Here is a 17,500-nt window from a genome sequence, read left to right on the forward strand (position 1 = left end):
ACTATATATATATATATATATATATATATATATATATATGTATATTATTGTTGATATTTTCTTTTCTGAGAGATGGAGGGTTTAGACAAACAAAAAATAAAAGAGTAAAATACTACAACAGTGTAAAAAGATGTTGAGATATACATTTAAAAAAAAAAAAAAAAAAAATGTCAGCAGTTAAAATTTGTTGGGAATATAGTAAAAAGTTGTGTTTAAAACTTAGTAAAGAAAGAAATAGAAACACTGCAGTAGTGTGGACATAAAGCGTGGCTGTTAAGTCTGGTAGTGTAACCAACATATATGAATCACTGCCCCATTGGTACAGCCCTGATGGACCACTGCACAGTTCTGATTGTGGATGGCTGTACAGTTGGTTCAGTTGTCAATGATTGTGGGCCAGCATACACTTGGTACAGTTCTGATAGAGCTATAACCAGATGATGTATTTAATGTACATCGACAAACCTGAAAACTAAACAGTATGTAACCATGGTCTAGAGATTAAGACAATTAGGCATTGCTGGTTGGAGACTGATTATCTGACGTGGCTGACTCGACATTCAGCCTGCTTGGGCAACAGTATTTTTTGGTGCTGGAAGCAAACACAAGCATACTCACAGACACATAGAGATAGAAAGAATGAGATTACAGTTTATTACGAGGAGGCGCAATGGCCCAGTGGTTAGGGCAGCGGACTCACGGTCGTAGGATCGCAGTTTCGATTCCCAGACCGGGCGTTGTGAGTGTTTATTGAGCAAAAACACCTAAAGTTCCATGAGGCTCCGGCAGGGGATGGTGGCGAACCCTGCTGTACTCTTCTACCACAACTTTCTCTCACTCTTTCTTCCTGTTTCTGTTGTGCCTGTAATTCAAAGGGTCAGCCTTGTCGCACTCTGTGTCACGCTGAATATCCCGAGAACTACGTTAAGGGTACACGTATCTGTGGAGTGCTCAGCCACTTGCACATTAATTTCACGAGCAGGCTGTTCCGTTGATCAGATCGACTGGAACCCTCGACGTCGTGCCAACAACAGTTTATTAATTGATCATAATTGACATAAACACTTTCTCTCTCCTCAAACACTTAAACAGGGAACAAGAAAGAGAAAACAAGGAGTACATTAAAACATCTGCCATCAAATGAGTCAGGATCACCAAAACAATTCTGCCAAAAACATCTCATGCCCTATCACCTATAACAATAGGCGTATATAACTGACAAGACAGAGAGGACAACCAAATTAATGGAGTGCTGCTAACAAGGACAACAACAGCCAATGTTACTGACATTTAAAATGGAGACAACAGAAATTGGTGCAACTGCTGCTTTGCAATCTGAGAAATGACATTAGATGTTAGAAATTGCAACATTTTATTTGTTAACTCGACTGTTTGTCATGGCTTACAGAAATTCTTGCATCAGGATAAGAATTTGCCACAAGTGTTGAATATTCATCAGTGTCATCATCATCATCATCATCACTACTTAACGCTAGCATGGGTTGGAGGATTCAACAGGAGCTGGCAAGAAAGAGAGTAATGCCAGGCTCCAATGTCTTCTTTGGCATGGTTTCTACAGCTGGATACCTTCCCTAAGAACCTTTCTTACTCTCCTATAATAAATGTTATTGCATGTGTATGTTGTTGTTTTTCTTTCTTTGGTTTGGATGAAGGGGCTTTATCTATGGCCTTTGCAGATCTAAGAGATTTGAGGTGGATGCAACTAACATTCTTGAACAGCTGCAAGTAAAACATGGCTACGGTGGGACATTAATAATATTCCTGCATCCCCCCCCCCCCCACTAACATGAGTTAGCCAGATGCCCTTCCTGCTGATAATCCTTACCCATTTATCAAGTAAGGGATCTCTTATATTTCCTGTGTTCCAAGGAACAAAAGCGGCAAATAATTTTTTCACAGGGGACATGACAATATCACTGCCTGTAGCTTACAAGTTCTTAAGAACCACAAATGTATACAAACACACACATATTATCTCTCTCTCCATATATATATATATATATATATATACACACACACACATAATATATTTATACAAGGGGCTTCTTTCAGTTTCCGCCGACCAAATCAACACATAAGGCTTTGACCAGTATTGTGCAGTGGGACTGAACCCAACACTATATGGTTTGTAAACAAACTCCTTAACTGCACACCCATGCCTGCAACTTATACATATATAAAACATGGGCAAGGAGGAACCACCTATATAAGTCTGTGTGTGCAAGTGCGTGCATGTGCACCCATGCACATAAAACCATGTGCTAGTAAAGGCTTGTGAGCCTGCAGCAACTCAAGTAACCATTACAGCACATGTACCATATACTTGTATGCATGACTCAAACACAGTCAAATCTAAAACGTTCCACTCATGATCAAGTAACCAACATACCTACTTAACTCCAGGTAAGTTGATGCCAGGTTGTACATGTTTCAAGCAATTCATTAGCCCACAGAGCTGAGTTTAAGTTACATCACATACTGAAGAGAAGACCTGTTGGTGGATATATTTCAGTTCAACTAGCAATGGTGAGTTGCAGTATTTCAGATACGCACACACATATACAAAACTACAGTGTTAAAATCACTGTAATCACTAGAAACATATGTATTTGTTTTATTCACTTTCACTTTAATATTGTCTACCATTTACCAGCTGGTAACTGATAATTTATTCCACTGTATCCCAGCTTTAGTGACCAGGCTGTAGATTTACAACAAAAGACTGGTACCTACAATTTACATATACATACACAAGCATGAATATTAATAAGCTGAAAGTGAATACAATAGTGTTTGGGACATTTAATGGCTATAATGATCCTACCATGATGTAGTTGGTTCAGCCCTGATGCATAATCTCAGATCAAACCACTTGCTGAACAAGTGCCGAGCAGCATAGATGTGGCAATAATGGTTGCCTTTTGCAGCAGGTTTTCAGAGGACTTAAAACTACCCATGCTGCTGACACGTCTTCATTCCATTATGGATTTTTTTTTTTTTTTGGCTTTTTCAGTATTGTATGCAAAACATAATACATATGCTAAGCCTGAAGTCTTTTAAAGTAAAAAACAAAAAGGCCTTGTGCAGGCCCAATCTCGCTCTCTGAACAACATATGCATTCACCCAAAAAGAACAACTAGTCTACATCATTGGATAGGAACAGACTTTAAGATGTTACGATACAGCCTTCACTCTTCTAGAAATATTTAAACAAAGAATAGGGTTCTCTCTCTCTCTTACATATACATATACCCAGGCCTATTACCCATTTTTTTTCAGGGGGTAGCCACAATAAGACACACACCAGGCATTCCATTCATTTCCCAGCTCAAAGGGGTGAGCACCCTTCTATGCACGGGTCAAGGCATAAAATGCAACCCCCAATATCTCTCTCTCACTCACACACATCCTGCCACAAGTGCTTCACAGTAGTCCACGGGCAAGGTACTTAACTCTTAATAAGCTTGAGTACCTAGCTACTAGTATAATGCACCCTTGTAAGCAATGGTATCATTTCACAATTGGAGAATATTACACTGCTTGTAGTACTTGATTTTAAATTCCACCCCTACCCTGGGTATGGCCCTATAAGGAATTAGATCCTACATTTATCTGTATGCCCAAGATATACCATGGCTGTTATCATAATCTTTGACATACATGTATGATGATGGAAGACATTCTGGTGTCTGAATATATATAGTGTGTGAATTGTGTGTATGAAACACTTTTTTCTTATGTCATACAGAAGAGTTTTGGTTTTGTAAGAGGAAGAAAACAATGGTGTAAGACCACATTACAAGTTCAAATATTGAATGCAGTAAAAATGAATGAATCCTAATGCTATTTCAACCCAGAAATTTAACCTACCGAAGTAACAAACAACTGACTGTTGTATATTTAACCCAAATCCCTAACACCTGAGCCAAATCCATCAAACCTTTGTGCAAGTTATGACAGCAAATTGCAAGATACTTTAGTTTCAATTTGACATATACATCAAAACACACCACATTCGTGTGGCCTGTCCTCTAAAAGACATGAACTCTGTAACAAACACCTGGCAACTATTTGACTATGTCAACCAGGCTTTAATGTTTTTGTTACCAACTTAACTACCCTGCCATTCTCTCGCTCTCTCTCTCTCTTCCTCACATCTCCACATTAACGAAGAAGTAGGAATCAAAACAATAATGTAGAAACTATAACTCAGACACTACACAGTAAAATTATTGTTACAGCACATTCCAGTTAAGAATAAACAATCATTTATTAATGCCCTAAGATTATTAACCTTTCAATATTTTCAAACTATTTTCTCTCACTCTCATACGCCCATATCAAAACATGAAACAAAACCAAAATTTTCTTAATAAAACTCTTCTTTTTTTCTACACTATTATATGACATTAAATGATGCAGCTGGCTTTTTGTGTTGTTGTTTTAAAAAAATAGGAACACACTTCATACATAAATATTCCTCCAGTATAGCCTTACATGTGATGGACAAACTAAAGAACTAAAAATTATCTGCACACCATTCTATTTTTTAATAGCCATTCTAATTAAACAAATAACCTGGTTGCATAAGTGGTTATGAACTTGTGACATCTCATGACATTTCCTTTTTATTTCCTACTGGTCAAGCATGAGAGAAAAAGGGAGAGAAGGGAGTGTGCTTTATAGGAGAGAGATGCTGTGTTAGGTTGGGCCAACTAGACACAGATGTATGTGTAACTGCTATACATGTGTGTGTTTATGTTAGGCTAAGATGTAAATGGAGAATAATTTTTTTTTTTTTTAAATGTTTTAAAAGCTAAAAATTCTGAGTGTCTAAGTATTATCAATCAATATCAGATATTAACACACCAACAAAGTATTAGACACTGTCCTATTTTCATACAATGAAAAGAATGAAACAATATGTAGACACTGCTGCAGTGTTTAGTGACATTAAAGTTTGGCTTTGTTAGACATTGCTGTGCTGTTTCATCTGACATTGATAAACTTAACCGAGTAAAATGTCTGATACAAAAGAGGATGCTATTTTGGACTTAACAAACTTATGAGAAGAAATTACATCCAAAGTCCACCTCTATTGGAAACCGCCAGCCTGTTGAAGAGTCTGCAACTCTGAGTTTAATCTTAACAAACACTTCAGCACCACACGAAGTCCAAGAATTCGGACTCTAAGAGCTCAGAGAAACAAAAAGACAGTTTATGTGTCTGACAAATAGTGAGAAGAAAAATAAAATTTTTGAAAATGAAAATAAGCCAAAACCCAGATATATAAGTTGTGAGTGTAAATAGCAAAGTCTAATAGAAGTCATAATAGAAATGGAACAGTAATTTCAACCAAAATGTTTGAAGATTTTTCAATCATTTTACATTCAACATAATTTCATCAAATAAAAGAAAATTCTTTTTTTTTTTTCAAAAGGACAAAAAAACAATTTTTTCTGAGGTCAGCAGTAATTGTAAATGTTTGCTTTGTCTCTTCCTCCTCTTCACATTAAGTAAAGAATTGAAGATTAAAAACTAAAGACAGACAAGACAGGGAGAAGGAAAAAGTGTTTTTGTATTTTAAACTATTTCCTCCAGTTACTTAGTTGAGTACAATACTATAAAACATGTTAAACACAAGAAATGAGATGTGATGTGTGTATGTCTGTGTGTGTGTGTGTGTGTGTGTGTGTGTGTGTGTGTGTGTATAGCAGGTACACATAAAAAAAAATCAATCAATATTTCCTTTCACATAATCGATAAAGTATGTTAGATTGGATGGCTGAAATATTCAGCCATAATTTTTTGGAACATAAATAGATAATCTATTTTAATTACACTAAAACATGAAAAATAAACGGCAACAGCAGTGATGCTGGTAATGTGTGACAGTAACTGATAATGCTAGTGATGAAGATGATGATGATGATGATGATTGTAATGATGATAATGATATGATGACAATGATGTTAATGATGACAACAACAATAATGCTGATATGTCCTTCAATGATTTGATGCTGGTTACAACACACTCCAGTGTCCCTAGTCGAGTGATTTCCTTCCAATGGATTCCATAAAAAGACATTGGAGAAATTAAACACAATAAAGCTATAACCGTGCTATTTACTGTATCTCTTATACAGTTACATGGTGATGTACTGAATAATGTATGTTAAAAATTCTTATTGAATTGAAATTTGCCTCTTAGTTGAAGAAGGAAAACAAACGCCTGGTGATAATTGTTAGTTTAAAAAATAAAAAAAAAGTGGGGGGGGGGGAGATAATTTAAAGAAATAAGGTTAATATCTGTATTATTTGTGGTATATCACTTGAATATAGAAATTCATTCATTTTCTGTTTCTTTGCCATATCATCTGGAAATAGAATGTTTATTGCAGAAATTGTTACTAGAATTTTTGTTTCCTTATTGAGGTACAAAAAAACATATTTTCTGGAAAGTAAAAGTTTTGACAACTAAGAGTTAAAACAATTAGATTAGCACTATGTTATGTCTTTAAAGTATGTCATTTTTTTGGTAATAAACAAAAAGCACATATCATTTCCCAGTATGTGAAAATAACTGAAGCAGGTATGCAGAATATGTGGAGCGCAAAATAAAATGCTGTTTTAGCCCTCTTAATGATGTTTCTGACAATCAAAACTTAACATCTGAATATGTGTAGTTATGTAGGCATGTCTGGATGTTGTTAGTAGATTAGCAATTGTGCTTCAGTGCCGTTTATTGGCTATTTGTCAATCAGTAAAACAATCATATAAACTAGTTAGCATAGAGAATGATAAAAAATTTTTTTTTTAAAAACCCAAAACAATCAACTCTGCAGCACACATTAACAGAATTGACCAAATTTTGAAAAATTGGGCAGTGGGGTATCAAGTGTAAGATTGAAATTATGGGAAAATGAAAATTTGTTAGGAGCAAATAAAGTTGGAATGAGATAATATATATTTTCCTCAATAAAGAACATTATTCTCCAGCTGCTGCAATGTCAGATAATTCAGAGACATTGATACAAATGAATGAATTCGAAGTTTATATCAATACATCACGAAAATTAAGTATTACTTGGTTGCCGGTGTGTGTTTAAAGAATCGCGGACTATTTGAAATTCAACTCCAGCATCGACATCAAATTACTGACATAGTTGCTATATATAAGTTGAGGAATGAAATATTTTATTTCAAGCTATTGTTCAAATATGAACTAATTTACTGTATTGTCAAGAAATTTTTTTTTAGATGTTGTCATCATCACCAATATTGAATTATGTGTGTGTGTGTGTGCGTGTGTATATATATATATATATATATATATATACACACACACACATATATATTAATGTTTGTCTTTATGTTCAGTTATAATACAAACAATTTTATGTTAATGTAATGGGTTTACTTTATACTTTTGTAGAGTACAAATTTATTACTCTTATGCAAAAACGTTGTTAACTGTGACTTCAAATTTTTGGCTAGCTAAGCCATTGTCGGACAATGGCTTAGCTGGTCGAAACTTCAAAATCACAGTCAACAACACTCTTGTATAAGAATAATATAGATATATATACACACACACACACACACACACACACACAGATACTTTTTTACTGTTTTATATCCATTTCTCATGCTAGTATGGATGGGATGTTTCGGAAGAAAACAGTAAAAAGAAATATATGTAAAACAAAACAGCTAGTCAAAGAGGTGATGGTATCAATTTTTTGATAGTATTAGTAGTTCATATCTATGGTAATATTAATGACATTTCTTAACAATGCTACTTTGAGAAAAACATTTTTACAACGACCTCAGTAACCACATCCGATATATATATGTATGTATATATATATATGTATATATATATATATATATATATATATATATATATATATATATATATATATTGGTTAAATGTCCTTGATGTTGAAGTTGTTTGATCTTAATTCACTTCCTGCTCCTACATCCTGATTGTCAAAACATAGACAAAAAAAAAAAAATGATAATAATAATAATAATAATAAACGATGCAAAAATTTTAAAATTACTAATTAATAATTAATTAACAATTAAAAAAAAAAAAAACCCCACTGAAACAGCCTAAATATTTGCTTTAAATATTAAAGAAACTATTCACAACTTTCTGTAGAGTAAAATAAAGATTTTTCCTTTTCAATAAAAGTTTTGTAAGAATTTGGTATGCCTGGTAATTTTGTTCATGAAATATGGAATATGATATGGTATTTGTTTTGGTTTTAATTCAATGAATTGTATGATCAAGATTGGAATAACAGAAAAAAAAAAATTTAAATGCGGATAAAATGATATTTGGGGGGGGGGGGGGAGATTTTAAAAAATTAGATGAAAAAATTTTTTTTTTAATTTTCATTAATACTTTTTTTTTTCTCTAAAATAAGGAAGAAAGCTTAGGATTTTAAATTGTAATGAATGTAATTTAAAATTACACCATTACTTTGTCTTAGAAAGGAAACAATTTGATCCTAACAGTAGAAAAATATCCGTAGCTAATGATGTTTGTTATATGTGTATGACACTGATTGACATTGAATTATCGAAGGGAAAAAAAAAGAAAGAAAAAGAAATAAAGTTACAAGGGATTGTGGGAAGGGATGAGTGACATTTTTTTTCTTCCACTTATTGTTCATGTGTAGTAGGGTATTAGGGAGATGAAAATGAAGACAAGGCAGCAGAGTTGCCAAGCAATCTGTCATGCCAAAGTTAATGTAGAAATGGTGGTAGAATGCCAGAAATAAAATGTCCTTTTCCAGCCTGAATTTTTCTTTTTTTTAATCTTTCTCTTTAGAATTTATATTTCTATATTTTTACTTCTCTTCCCCCTTTTTTTTCTTTCCTTTTTTGGTTAGATTCTTTCATTACATTTTTTTTTTTTTTCAGTTAATTTTTTTAAAATTTCATTTATTTATTTTTTTGTGTTTTTGTTTTATGCATTCACTTTTTTTTGAGCTGCTGAACCTTTTACTTTTGGTCCACCAGCAGAAGCAGCTTCAGGTTCCCATTCAGAATCTTCATCCATTGATTCTTCATCAGATGGAGGCTGGTCAGAGAAATCTTCATCACCTCCAGTCACTAAAAGACAAATAAAAGAAGAGCATGTGTAAATAACAAGTAATTTTTATTTGCCTGTCATGGTACTTAAATGAGAATGAGATGTAAGGTGACAATGTTTTTGAGATTCCGGTTTGAATGACATGAGTGCTTTTGTTTCACTTTTGACACGTAATACTTAAATAGTGGAGGAGATATGATGTTGTTAAAATTTTTTTTTGACTAAAACCCAACTGGGACCCTAAGTAAGGCATGGGTAAAATTTGAATGAAATTGGTTGTGTAGTTCTGGAGTTTTAGGGATTCCCACAGACACACACATTCTCAATTTTACATATATATATAGATGATAATAACTTCTTCTATTATAAGGCACAAGGCCTGAAATTTTGCAGAGTGGGGGATTGGTCGAATACATTGACTCCAGTGTTTCACTGGTGCTTAATTTATCAACCCTGAAAGATGAAAGGCAAAGTTGACCTCTGAGTAATTTGATAATAATAATAGTCCTCGTCATCATTTTAATGCCCTCTTGGTGATGCTTGCATGGGTCAGATGGCGCTTATTGTGGCAGATTTTCTATAACCAGAGGCTCTTCCTGTCACCAACCTTTACCTGTTTGCTAGCAAAGTAATATTTCCTTGTGGCCAGACATGTTTTCATAGAATATTGGAAATGAATGACACTGCTTGTAATCTCTATGTAGGAAGAAACCAACAAATATATTATATCTATTCATTGTTGTTAGCACTCCGTCGCTTACGACGTCGAGGGTTCCAGTTGATCCGATCAATGGAACAGCCTGCTCGTGAAATTAATGTGCAAGTGGCTGAGCATTCCACAGACACGTGTACCTTTAACATAGTTCTCGGGGATATTCAGAGTGACACAGTGTGACAAGGCTGACCCTTTGAATAACAGGCACAACAGAAACAGGAAGTAAGAGTGAGAGAAAGTTGTGGTGAAAGAGTACAGCAGGGTTCGCCACCATCCCCTGCTGGAGCCTCGTGGAGCTTTAGGTGTTTTCGCTCAATAAACACTCACAACGCCCAGTCTGGGAATTGAAACCGCGATCCTATGACCGCAAGTCCACTGCCCTAACCACTGGGCCATTGCGCCTCCACATCTATTCATTAAACCTTCTAGAAATAGCAAGCCTGATCTCTTTCAAATTGCATCCTACCATTTTAAATAAATAACACTCTGGATAATGTAATTACAGATAAATATCATCAAGGTTCTTGCCAGCTTTTATTCAAAATTACTGCCCCTGTAGACATATTGGAGAACTACATCATGCTTGTATGTTTTAATCTGGACATACTTTCTATGGTTAGAAGCCCCTCCTAACAACAACAACCAGTTTACAGAGGGTAATGAAGAGTGGTACTATGTCATAGAACAAAGATTAAAGAGGTTATGAAGTCCTCAACAAGACTAGTAAGTCCTTTCTATGTAATATTGACTCCCTTTAATCAGCAACCACTTTACAGAGTACACCAAGTACATTTTACTGTGGCACCAACACTAAAGAAGTTGCCTTGTCTCCTAAAATGTCTTGTCTATATAGTCTCTGACAGACAACATCTGAAAAAAAAAAAAGAAAGAAAAACAGAAGCAACAGGACTAGAACGCTTTTCATTCAAGGTCTGTGTGACACGTGCGGGTGACACGTAAAAGCACCCACTACACTCTCTGAGTGGTTGGCGTTAGGAAGGGCATCCAGCTGTAGAAACTCTGCCAAATCAGACTGGAGCCTGGTGTTGCCATCCGGTTTCACCAGTCCTCAGTCAAATCGTCCAACCCATGCTAGCATGGAAAGCGGACGTTAAACGATGATGATGATGATGTGTCATCAGAGTTGACTAGAAGTATAATACAAGTGGTGCCCTCTGGTTATGGATGTTGATACAAGGGAGATAATCATCTCTTCACAGCATGAGTTGGGATCAGAAATTTGAATTTGAGATTAAGGAATACAAAGAAATTGCATAGAGTTTTTTTAATCTAGTTCAAAGTTCTTACAATTTCGAGTTGGTGGTAATTGGGTTTCAAATTTTGGCACAAGGCCAGCAATTTCGGTGGAAAGGGTTCAACTAGTACTTATTTTATCAACCCAAAATGGTCTTAGTGACATTTGAACTTCAAATGCAAAGTCCACTCCACATTTTTGGTAACAATTCTGCTGCATCACCATCTTTATAAGATACATATTATGAAGAAAGACATTTCATTGAAATTAACAATGAAATTAATTACACTCTGGAGGAAATTGACAGAATTTTTTTCTTCATAGAATAATGATGGTTTAGTAATCAAGAAAAAGAGAGAATGTCTTTAGTGTTAGTAATTTCCATATAATACTAAGTAAGAAAAATTTTTTTTTCTTTTTTTGATGCTAGCAACACCTACTCAAACAGAATGTATGAGATTTACTCAGCAACTGTTAATTTCATTTCCTCTTTTTAATTTGAGCATGATCGTTACCAATGTCACCTTACTGGCACTTGTGCCGGTGGCACATGAAAAAAACATTCGAGCGAGATCGTTGCCAGTGCCAGTGGACTGGCTCCTGTGCAGGTGGCACATAAAATACACCATTTTGAGCGTGGCCATTGCCAGTACTGCCTTACTGGCCTTCGTGCCGGTGGCACGTAAAAGCACCCACTACACTCTCGGAGTGGTTAGCATTAGGAAGGGCATCCAGCTGTAGAAACTCTGCCAAATCAGATTGGAGGCTGGTGTAGCCACCTGGTTCACCAGTCCTCAGTCAAATCGTCCAACCCATGCTAGCATGGAAAGCAGACGTTAAACGATGATGATGATGATGAATTGATGCTGAGATATGAAAACATAAACTTCATGGCAAAAATGGGTTTACTGATGGGGGAAAAAAAAAAAAACAATGTCAATAAATATGTTTAGCCATTTTATTCTGTGCAGCCAATATTAGATGGCATGCTGACAGAATTGTTAGCACACCACGCAAAATGCCCAGCAGCATTTCATCAGTTTTAACATTCTGAGTTCAAACAACACATCACCTAGTCCAGGAGTCAAAACCACAATCTTACGATCATGAATCCAACACCCTAACCCCTAAGCCACATGCCTCCACAGGGAAACATTTGGCTCCTACCTATACTAAGGGAGTGGAGCTGACAGTCCCAGTCCAGAGCCAAGAACAGAGAAGAAAAGTCATTGATGGCCAATGCTCCTTAGGGAATAAAGGGCTTGTGTAGTAAAACTCATGAATGTGGGTAGTACCAAAAAGCATTAAGGATTGAGAAATAAGGATCACAAACAGGGCAACAAAATTACCTTTAAGTGTTGTTGTCATTCTTTTTGGCCGGTTGACTGGCTCTGGCTGTATTGTGTGCTTGTATTCTTTCCGGTGCTGGGCAGTTTTTCTAGAATGGAACAGAAATAGGGCCGGAAAAAAGAAGAAAAGGATAACAAAATAAAACGTGTTTAACCAAGACATACAATTTGCTGTAAACTCAAAAGTGATTAATATACTCTCATTTAATAATGAGTTCATGCTGGTCACAGTCCACACCAACTTTTATATTATCTTCCCTTGCTGTAATGTCCTACTTAATATATATCATAAAAATTACATCTTCTTCATTGAAATTAAGGAATTCATGAGATAAAGTTGCAGTATCAAATGAGTTTATAATTTATTATACAATTTATGAGTGTATCGTTCTTTAATCTTTTACTAGTTCCAGTCATTAGATTGCGAGTTCAGTCCCACTGCACAGCGCCTTGGGGAAGCCAATCAATGCCTTGTGAGTAAATCTGGTAGACATAATCTGTCTGGAAGTCCATTGTGTGTGTGTGTGTGTGTGTGTGTGTGTGTGTGTGTGTGTGTGTGTGTGTGTGTGTGTGTGTGTGAGTGAGTGTGTGTGACCAGCGTCTATTTGTTTTCATCCCTGTGGCTTAGCTGTTGGTCAGCAGAACAAAAGGATTGATAAATTTAAAATAAAATACTGGGTTTGATTTGTTCAACTAAAACTTATATAGGCAGTGCTCCAGCATGGTCGCAGTCCAATGAGTGAAACAAGTAAATAGGGGGAAAAAAAAAGAAGAAGAACCCAGTACATATATGCTTTGGTCATAACTCATTCTCTTTACCAAATATAGAAGAAAAAAAATTTTCTGCTCGTTCACCATGCCTCTGCTACTATTTTAGATGCCCATGCATTCACAGGTAGACATAGACACTCTTGTGACCCTTGCACCTCAGACCCAGCAGAACATCAAAGACATGACAACTGGAAGAAGGGGAGGGAGAGAGGAAAATGGTGGAGGAAATGAGATACGGAGATAGAGAGAGAGATAGATATCTTTTACTTGTTCCATGATTGTGGCCATGCTGGGGTAGTGCCTCAAAGGGTTTAAATCAAATAAATTTAAATTGACCACTATACTTAAGTCTGGAATGTATTTTATTTTCTCTCTTTGCTGAACTGCTAAGTTACAAGGATATAAACAAACTAACACCAGTTGTCAAGCAGTGGAGAACCACACAAAAACACACACACACACATGCGCACGCAATGTGTGTGTGTGTGTAGGTATTGTACACACATTGCTTCAGTTCACTCAGCTAAAAATAAGCATCAGCAGTAGCTTGGAAAGATTAAGCTGACATCCCAGTCAAGGGTGGGGGTCATGTAAAGTATTGCACTCTCTTGATTGCTTGTATACCAAAGAAACTAGGATAAACTTTGTCAGAATGGGCCTGTAGGCTTGTGTCAAACCTATTTCTTTCTACATGTGTAATCAATGGCACATTTATATTTAGACACAACGAAAGAAGAAACTGTAGAGTTCAGCTAAGGTATCAACTATTTTTGCTATTATTTTTCTAATTATATCTAACATTTTAAAAAATATGGGAACATGAGATGACATCAACATCATCATCATCATCATCATCATCATAATCATCACCATCATTTTAATGTCCACTTTTCCATGCTTGCATTGGTCTGACAGAAATTTTTGTGGCAGATTTTCTTTGTCACTAACCCTCACCTATTTCTCCATGGAAGGGTAAAAATGAGGGACAATGCTTGTATGACAATGACGCAACTATCAGGCAATGTCAAGACAAAGAGAGACTAACAAACACACACACACACACAAGCTTCTTTTCAGTTTCCATCTCTCAAATCATCATCATCATCATTTAACGTCCAATGTCTATGCTGGCATGGGTTGGACGGTTTGACCAGGGCTGGTAAGCTGGAAGGCTGCACCAGACTCCAGTCTGATTTGGTATGGATTTCTATGGCTGGATGCCCTTCCTAATGCCAACCACTCAGAGAGTGTAATGGATAGGTTGGTAATTGATTAATAATTGCCTGTTTTCCACCAGTCTATAAACATACCTTCTTGTCATCAGCTCTAATTTCCTTATATGCAGTGGATATAAGTATATGCAGTGGATGTGCATGGTGTAAATAGTAAGTGTTGGACAGATGATCATAAGATTGTGGTTTCAATTCTTGGATTGGGTGAAGCAATGTGTTCCTGAGTAAAACATTGCATTTCATGTTGTTCCAGTCCACTCAGCTGGTAAAAATGAGTAACCCTATGACAGACCAGCATTGTCCCCCTCCAGTGAAGATTATATATACCAGAGAAACCAGGAAACTGGCCCTATACCCCTAAGAGAGTAATATGGACTAACCAACCTATCAGTATATGCTACCATGACAGCTAAACTATCAAGTGTCATAGAGACAGCCCCAGCAAGGCCCTTCTCACCAATCTACATAACAGAAGCAATCACTATATCCAGTGGTCATAGGCTACAAGTATCAGCCTCCTCAGTAAAGAAACCCCTCCTTTCATTAAGCTTAAATACAGTTTCTCTCAGCTACAGTAAAAGGGTCCTGCCTACGCAGTTGGACACTGTCCGAACAATTCCTTGACAGTAACTCTGAATAAATTAAGAACAATACAGAATGGAGACAAAGAATGAACACGATAAGGGTTCTGCAAGCAGCATCACAGGTATCCTATCTCGGTGTTAGGGTAGTAACTCATAATATGAACATATATACAGAGGGGAGAATTTAGTCTTGGTACAGAGATCCTCATCAGAGCCAATGGTACTAGAGATTTTCCTATTGTCAACTACTATACAGGGCTGGCTGGCACCATAAAATGTGCCTAACCAACTCTGTGAAGTAGTTATCAATAGGGAAAGCATCTAGTCATAAAAGCACTCACAAAGCTGTATTCACCACTCTGTGGCACCTTGGGCAAGTGTCTTCTACTATAGCCTTGAGTTGACCAAAGCTATTTAAGTGGATTCGGACAAAAGTTTTTTAATGTAACCATGGATCGATCCGAGCCTTCCAAGTGAAAATGGGTAGATTGCAACTATTCAGAAGTCCATCTGGTGGATAAAGAGGATAAAACTCCTTCCCAAATCACATAGATCATAGGGCCAGTTTCCTGGATTCTCTGGTGTATATACAGGACGCCAGTTCATCCAGGATGCCAGTCCACTGTAGAAGTATTCATTTTTGCAAGCTGAGTGAACTGGAGCATGGTGAAGTGAAGTGTTTTGCTCAAGAACACAACACATTGCTCAGTTAAAGAATTGAAACCACAATCTTACAATCAGGAGTCCAACACTAACTACTAAGCTATGTGCCTCCACCCTGTCTGATGCAGTGTATCTTAATATGAAGGGCCTGCCTTGTCACACACACTGGAGCATGCTGATTCTCTTTGAGAACTATGTTAAAGGTACAGGTGTCTGTGGAATACTCAACCACACTTGTGCTTATTCAATTAGTAGATTGTTCAATTGATTGGCCAAGAACACATGAAAATTGACAAATCCATTTACTTACAATGCATGTATGTATGCATGTATATGCATATGTATCAGTGTGTGTGTGTGTGTGTTTGTGTGTGTGTGTGTGTGCGTGTGTGTGTGTGCATGTGTTTGTTTGCAGGTATGCACATATATAAGGCTTAGCACCAGTGACGTCACAGCTGATTTCTATCTACAGCTCAGTGAATTGGAATAAAGTGTCTTGCTCAAGAACACAACACACAGCCTGGTCCAGGAATCAAACTCACAACCTCACAATTGTGAGCCTGATGCTCTAACCACTGAGCCATGTGTATTTCATCGATTCTTATATCTGCCTTTCTTGTTGACACGGCTTTTAATAGGTTATGTTCTGAATTTATATGGAGTTATTGCCTGCTCAGACAGGTTAAAAAGACCCACCACCCCATCTCACTTGTATGTTCTGTTTACGTATGATTTCTATGACTGGATGCCCTTCCCAGCACCAACCATTTTACAGAGTGGACAGAAAACCAGTAAAGTGACAGTATTCTATCCTCTCACAGGCATGTGTGATTCTCTGTAATGACAACAACCGTTCCTGAAGCCCAAGAGCCATAATCCACAATACAGTATCACTTCCTTCACTGCAAAAGGGGATTTATCTGGTAAGGGTTTACCTAAGAGGTCCAGTGCCTCCTATAAGTTGAAGAATACTGCAAGAAATCCATTAGGTCAAAAATTATCTTAATTCAGATTAATTTGTCAAATGAAATGCTTATTTATTCACATTGCTTTGAATTAATAAAATATTATCTTGTAGCTTTGAGATTCTGATGATGTAACTGTTTATTTTTAGAATGACATTGTAGGGTAGGCATGAGAGGCTGGATCTGTCCAGTTTGAACATAAAACAGATAAAATATTTTGGCCAGATATGGCCAATTTAAATGCTAATGGGTTAAAGCTGACTGTGACAGCTTGTTTTTGTTGTCATGGTTTAATCCCTTAACTTTTGTCATCTTTGACTTATTCACAAAGTAGCAGATCAGTGGAGAGAGGTCGTTCTGTCTACAAGTAAAGAGCCCTATATATCCTTCCTTTAGATGATCTGACAACAACTAGGAATCCATCACTCTCAAAGTGAATTTACAGTTTTTTCACCACCTGAAGTATGTCTCTGTCCCCACACACAATTATTATCTTCTAGAAAAGCCTGAAGGACCACTGCAATAAGTGTGAGAATCTGAGAGGGGGAATATGTTGAATAAAATCATAACTGATCCTCCTTTTACCCAAAGTCAGGTACTTTCCAACACTCTCTTGTAAGGACAGTGAGAAAGCAGAATCATTATATGTGTGTGTGTGTGTGTGTGTCAGAGAGAGAGAGAGAGAGTTACTGTCTATTTTACGGCTGGAAAATAGAAAACCCATCAAACCAATACTAGCATGAAAAACAACGCACACACAAGTATACCAGCATCAAAAAAACAGACATGAAGAAAATGTATATTCGTTATAAATCTTCATCTGGAATCAAATAGACT

At 36.4% G+C, this 17,500-nt stretch overlaps 1 protein-coding gene across 3 annotated transcripts in view; it reads right to left on the bottom strand.

The window, feature by feature from the left end:
• Nucleotides 1-6,376: 6,376 nt before the first annotated feature.
• Nucleotides 6,377-17,500, bottom strand: part of LOC106880547 (uncharacterized) — a 91,292-nt gene continuing 80,168 nt past the window's right edge. For 2 of the 3 annotated variants that reach the window (XM_089351517.1, XM_089351518.1), the window contains 2 exons: nt 12,449-12,537; nt 8,204-9,149 (listed from right to left, as the gene is read on the bottom strand). In XM_089351517.1, the coding sequence (XP_089207643.1) occupies nt 9,004-9,149; nt 12,449-12,537 (235 nt within the window). In that variant the 3' untranslated portion in view covers nt 8,204-9,003. Of the gene's footprint in view, nt 9,150-12,448; nt 12,538-17,500 lie in introns of all 3 variants that reach the window. The other variant, XM_089351516.1, reaches the window with a different exon arrangement.

This window comes from Octopus bimaculoides, chromosome 4, assembly GCF_046866305.1.
Source record: "Octopus bimaculoides isolate indiv1 chromosome 4, ASM4686630v1, whole genome shotgun sequence".
Taxonomy (NCBI): Eukaryota; Metazoa; Mollusca; class Cephalopoda; order Octopoda; family Octopodidae; genus Octopus; species Octopus bimaculoides.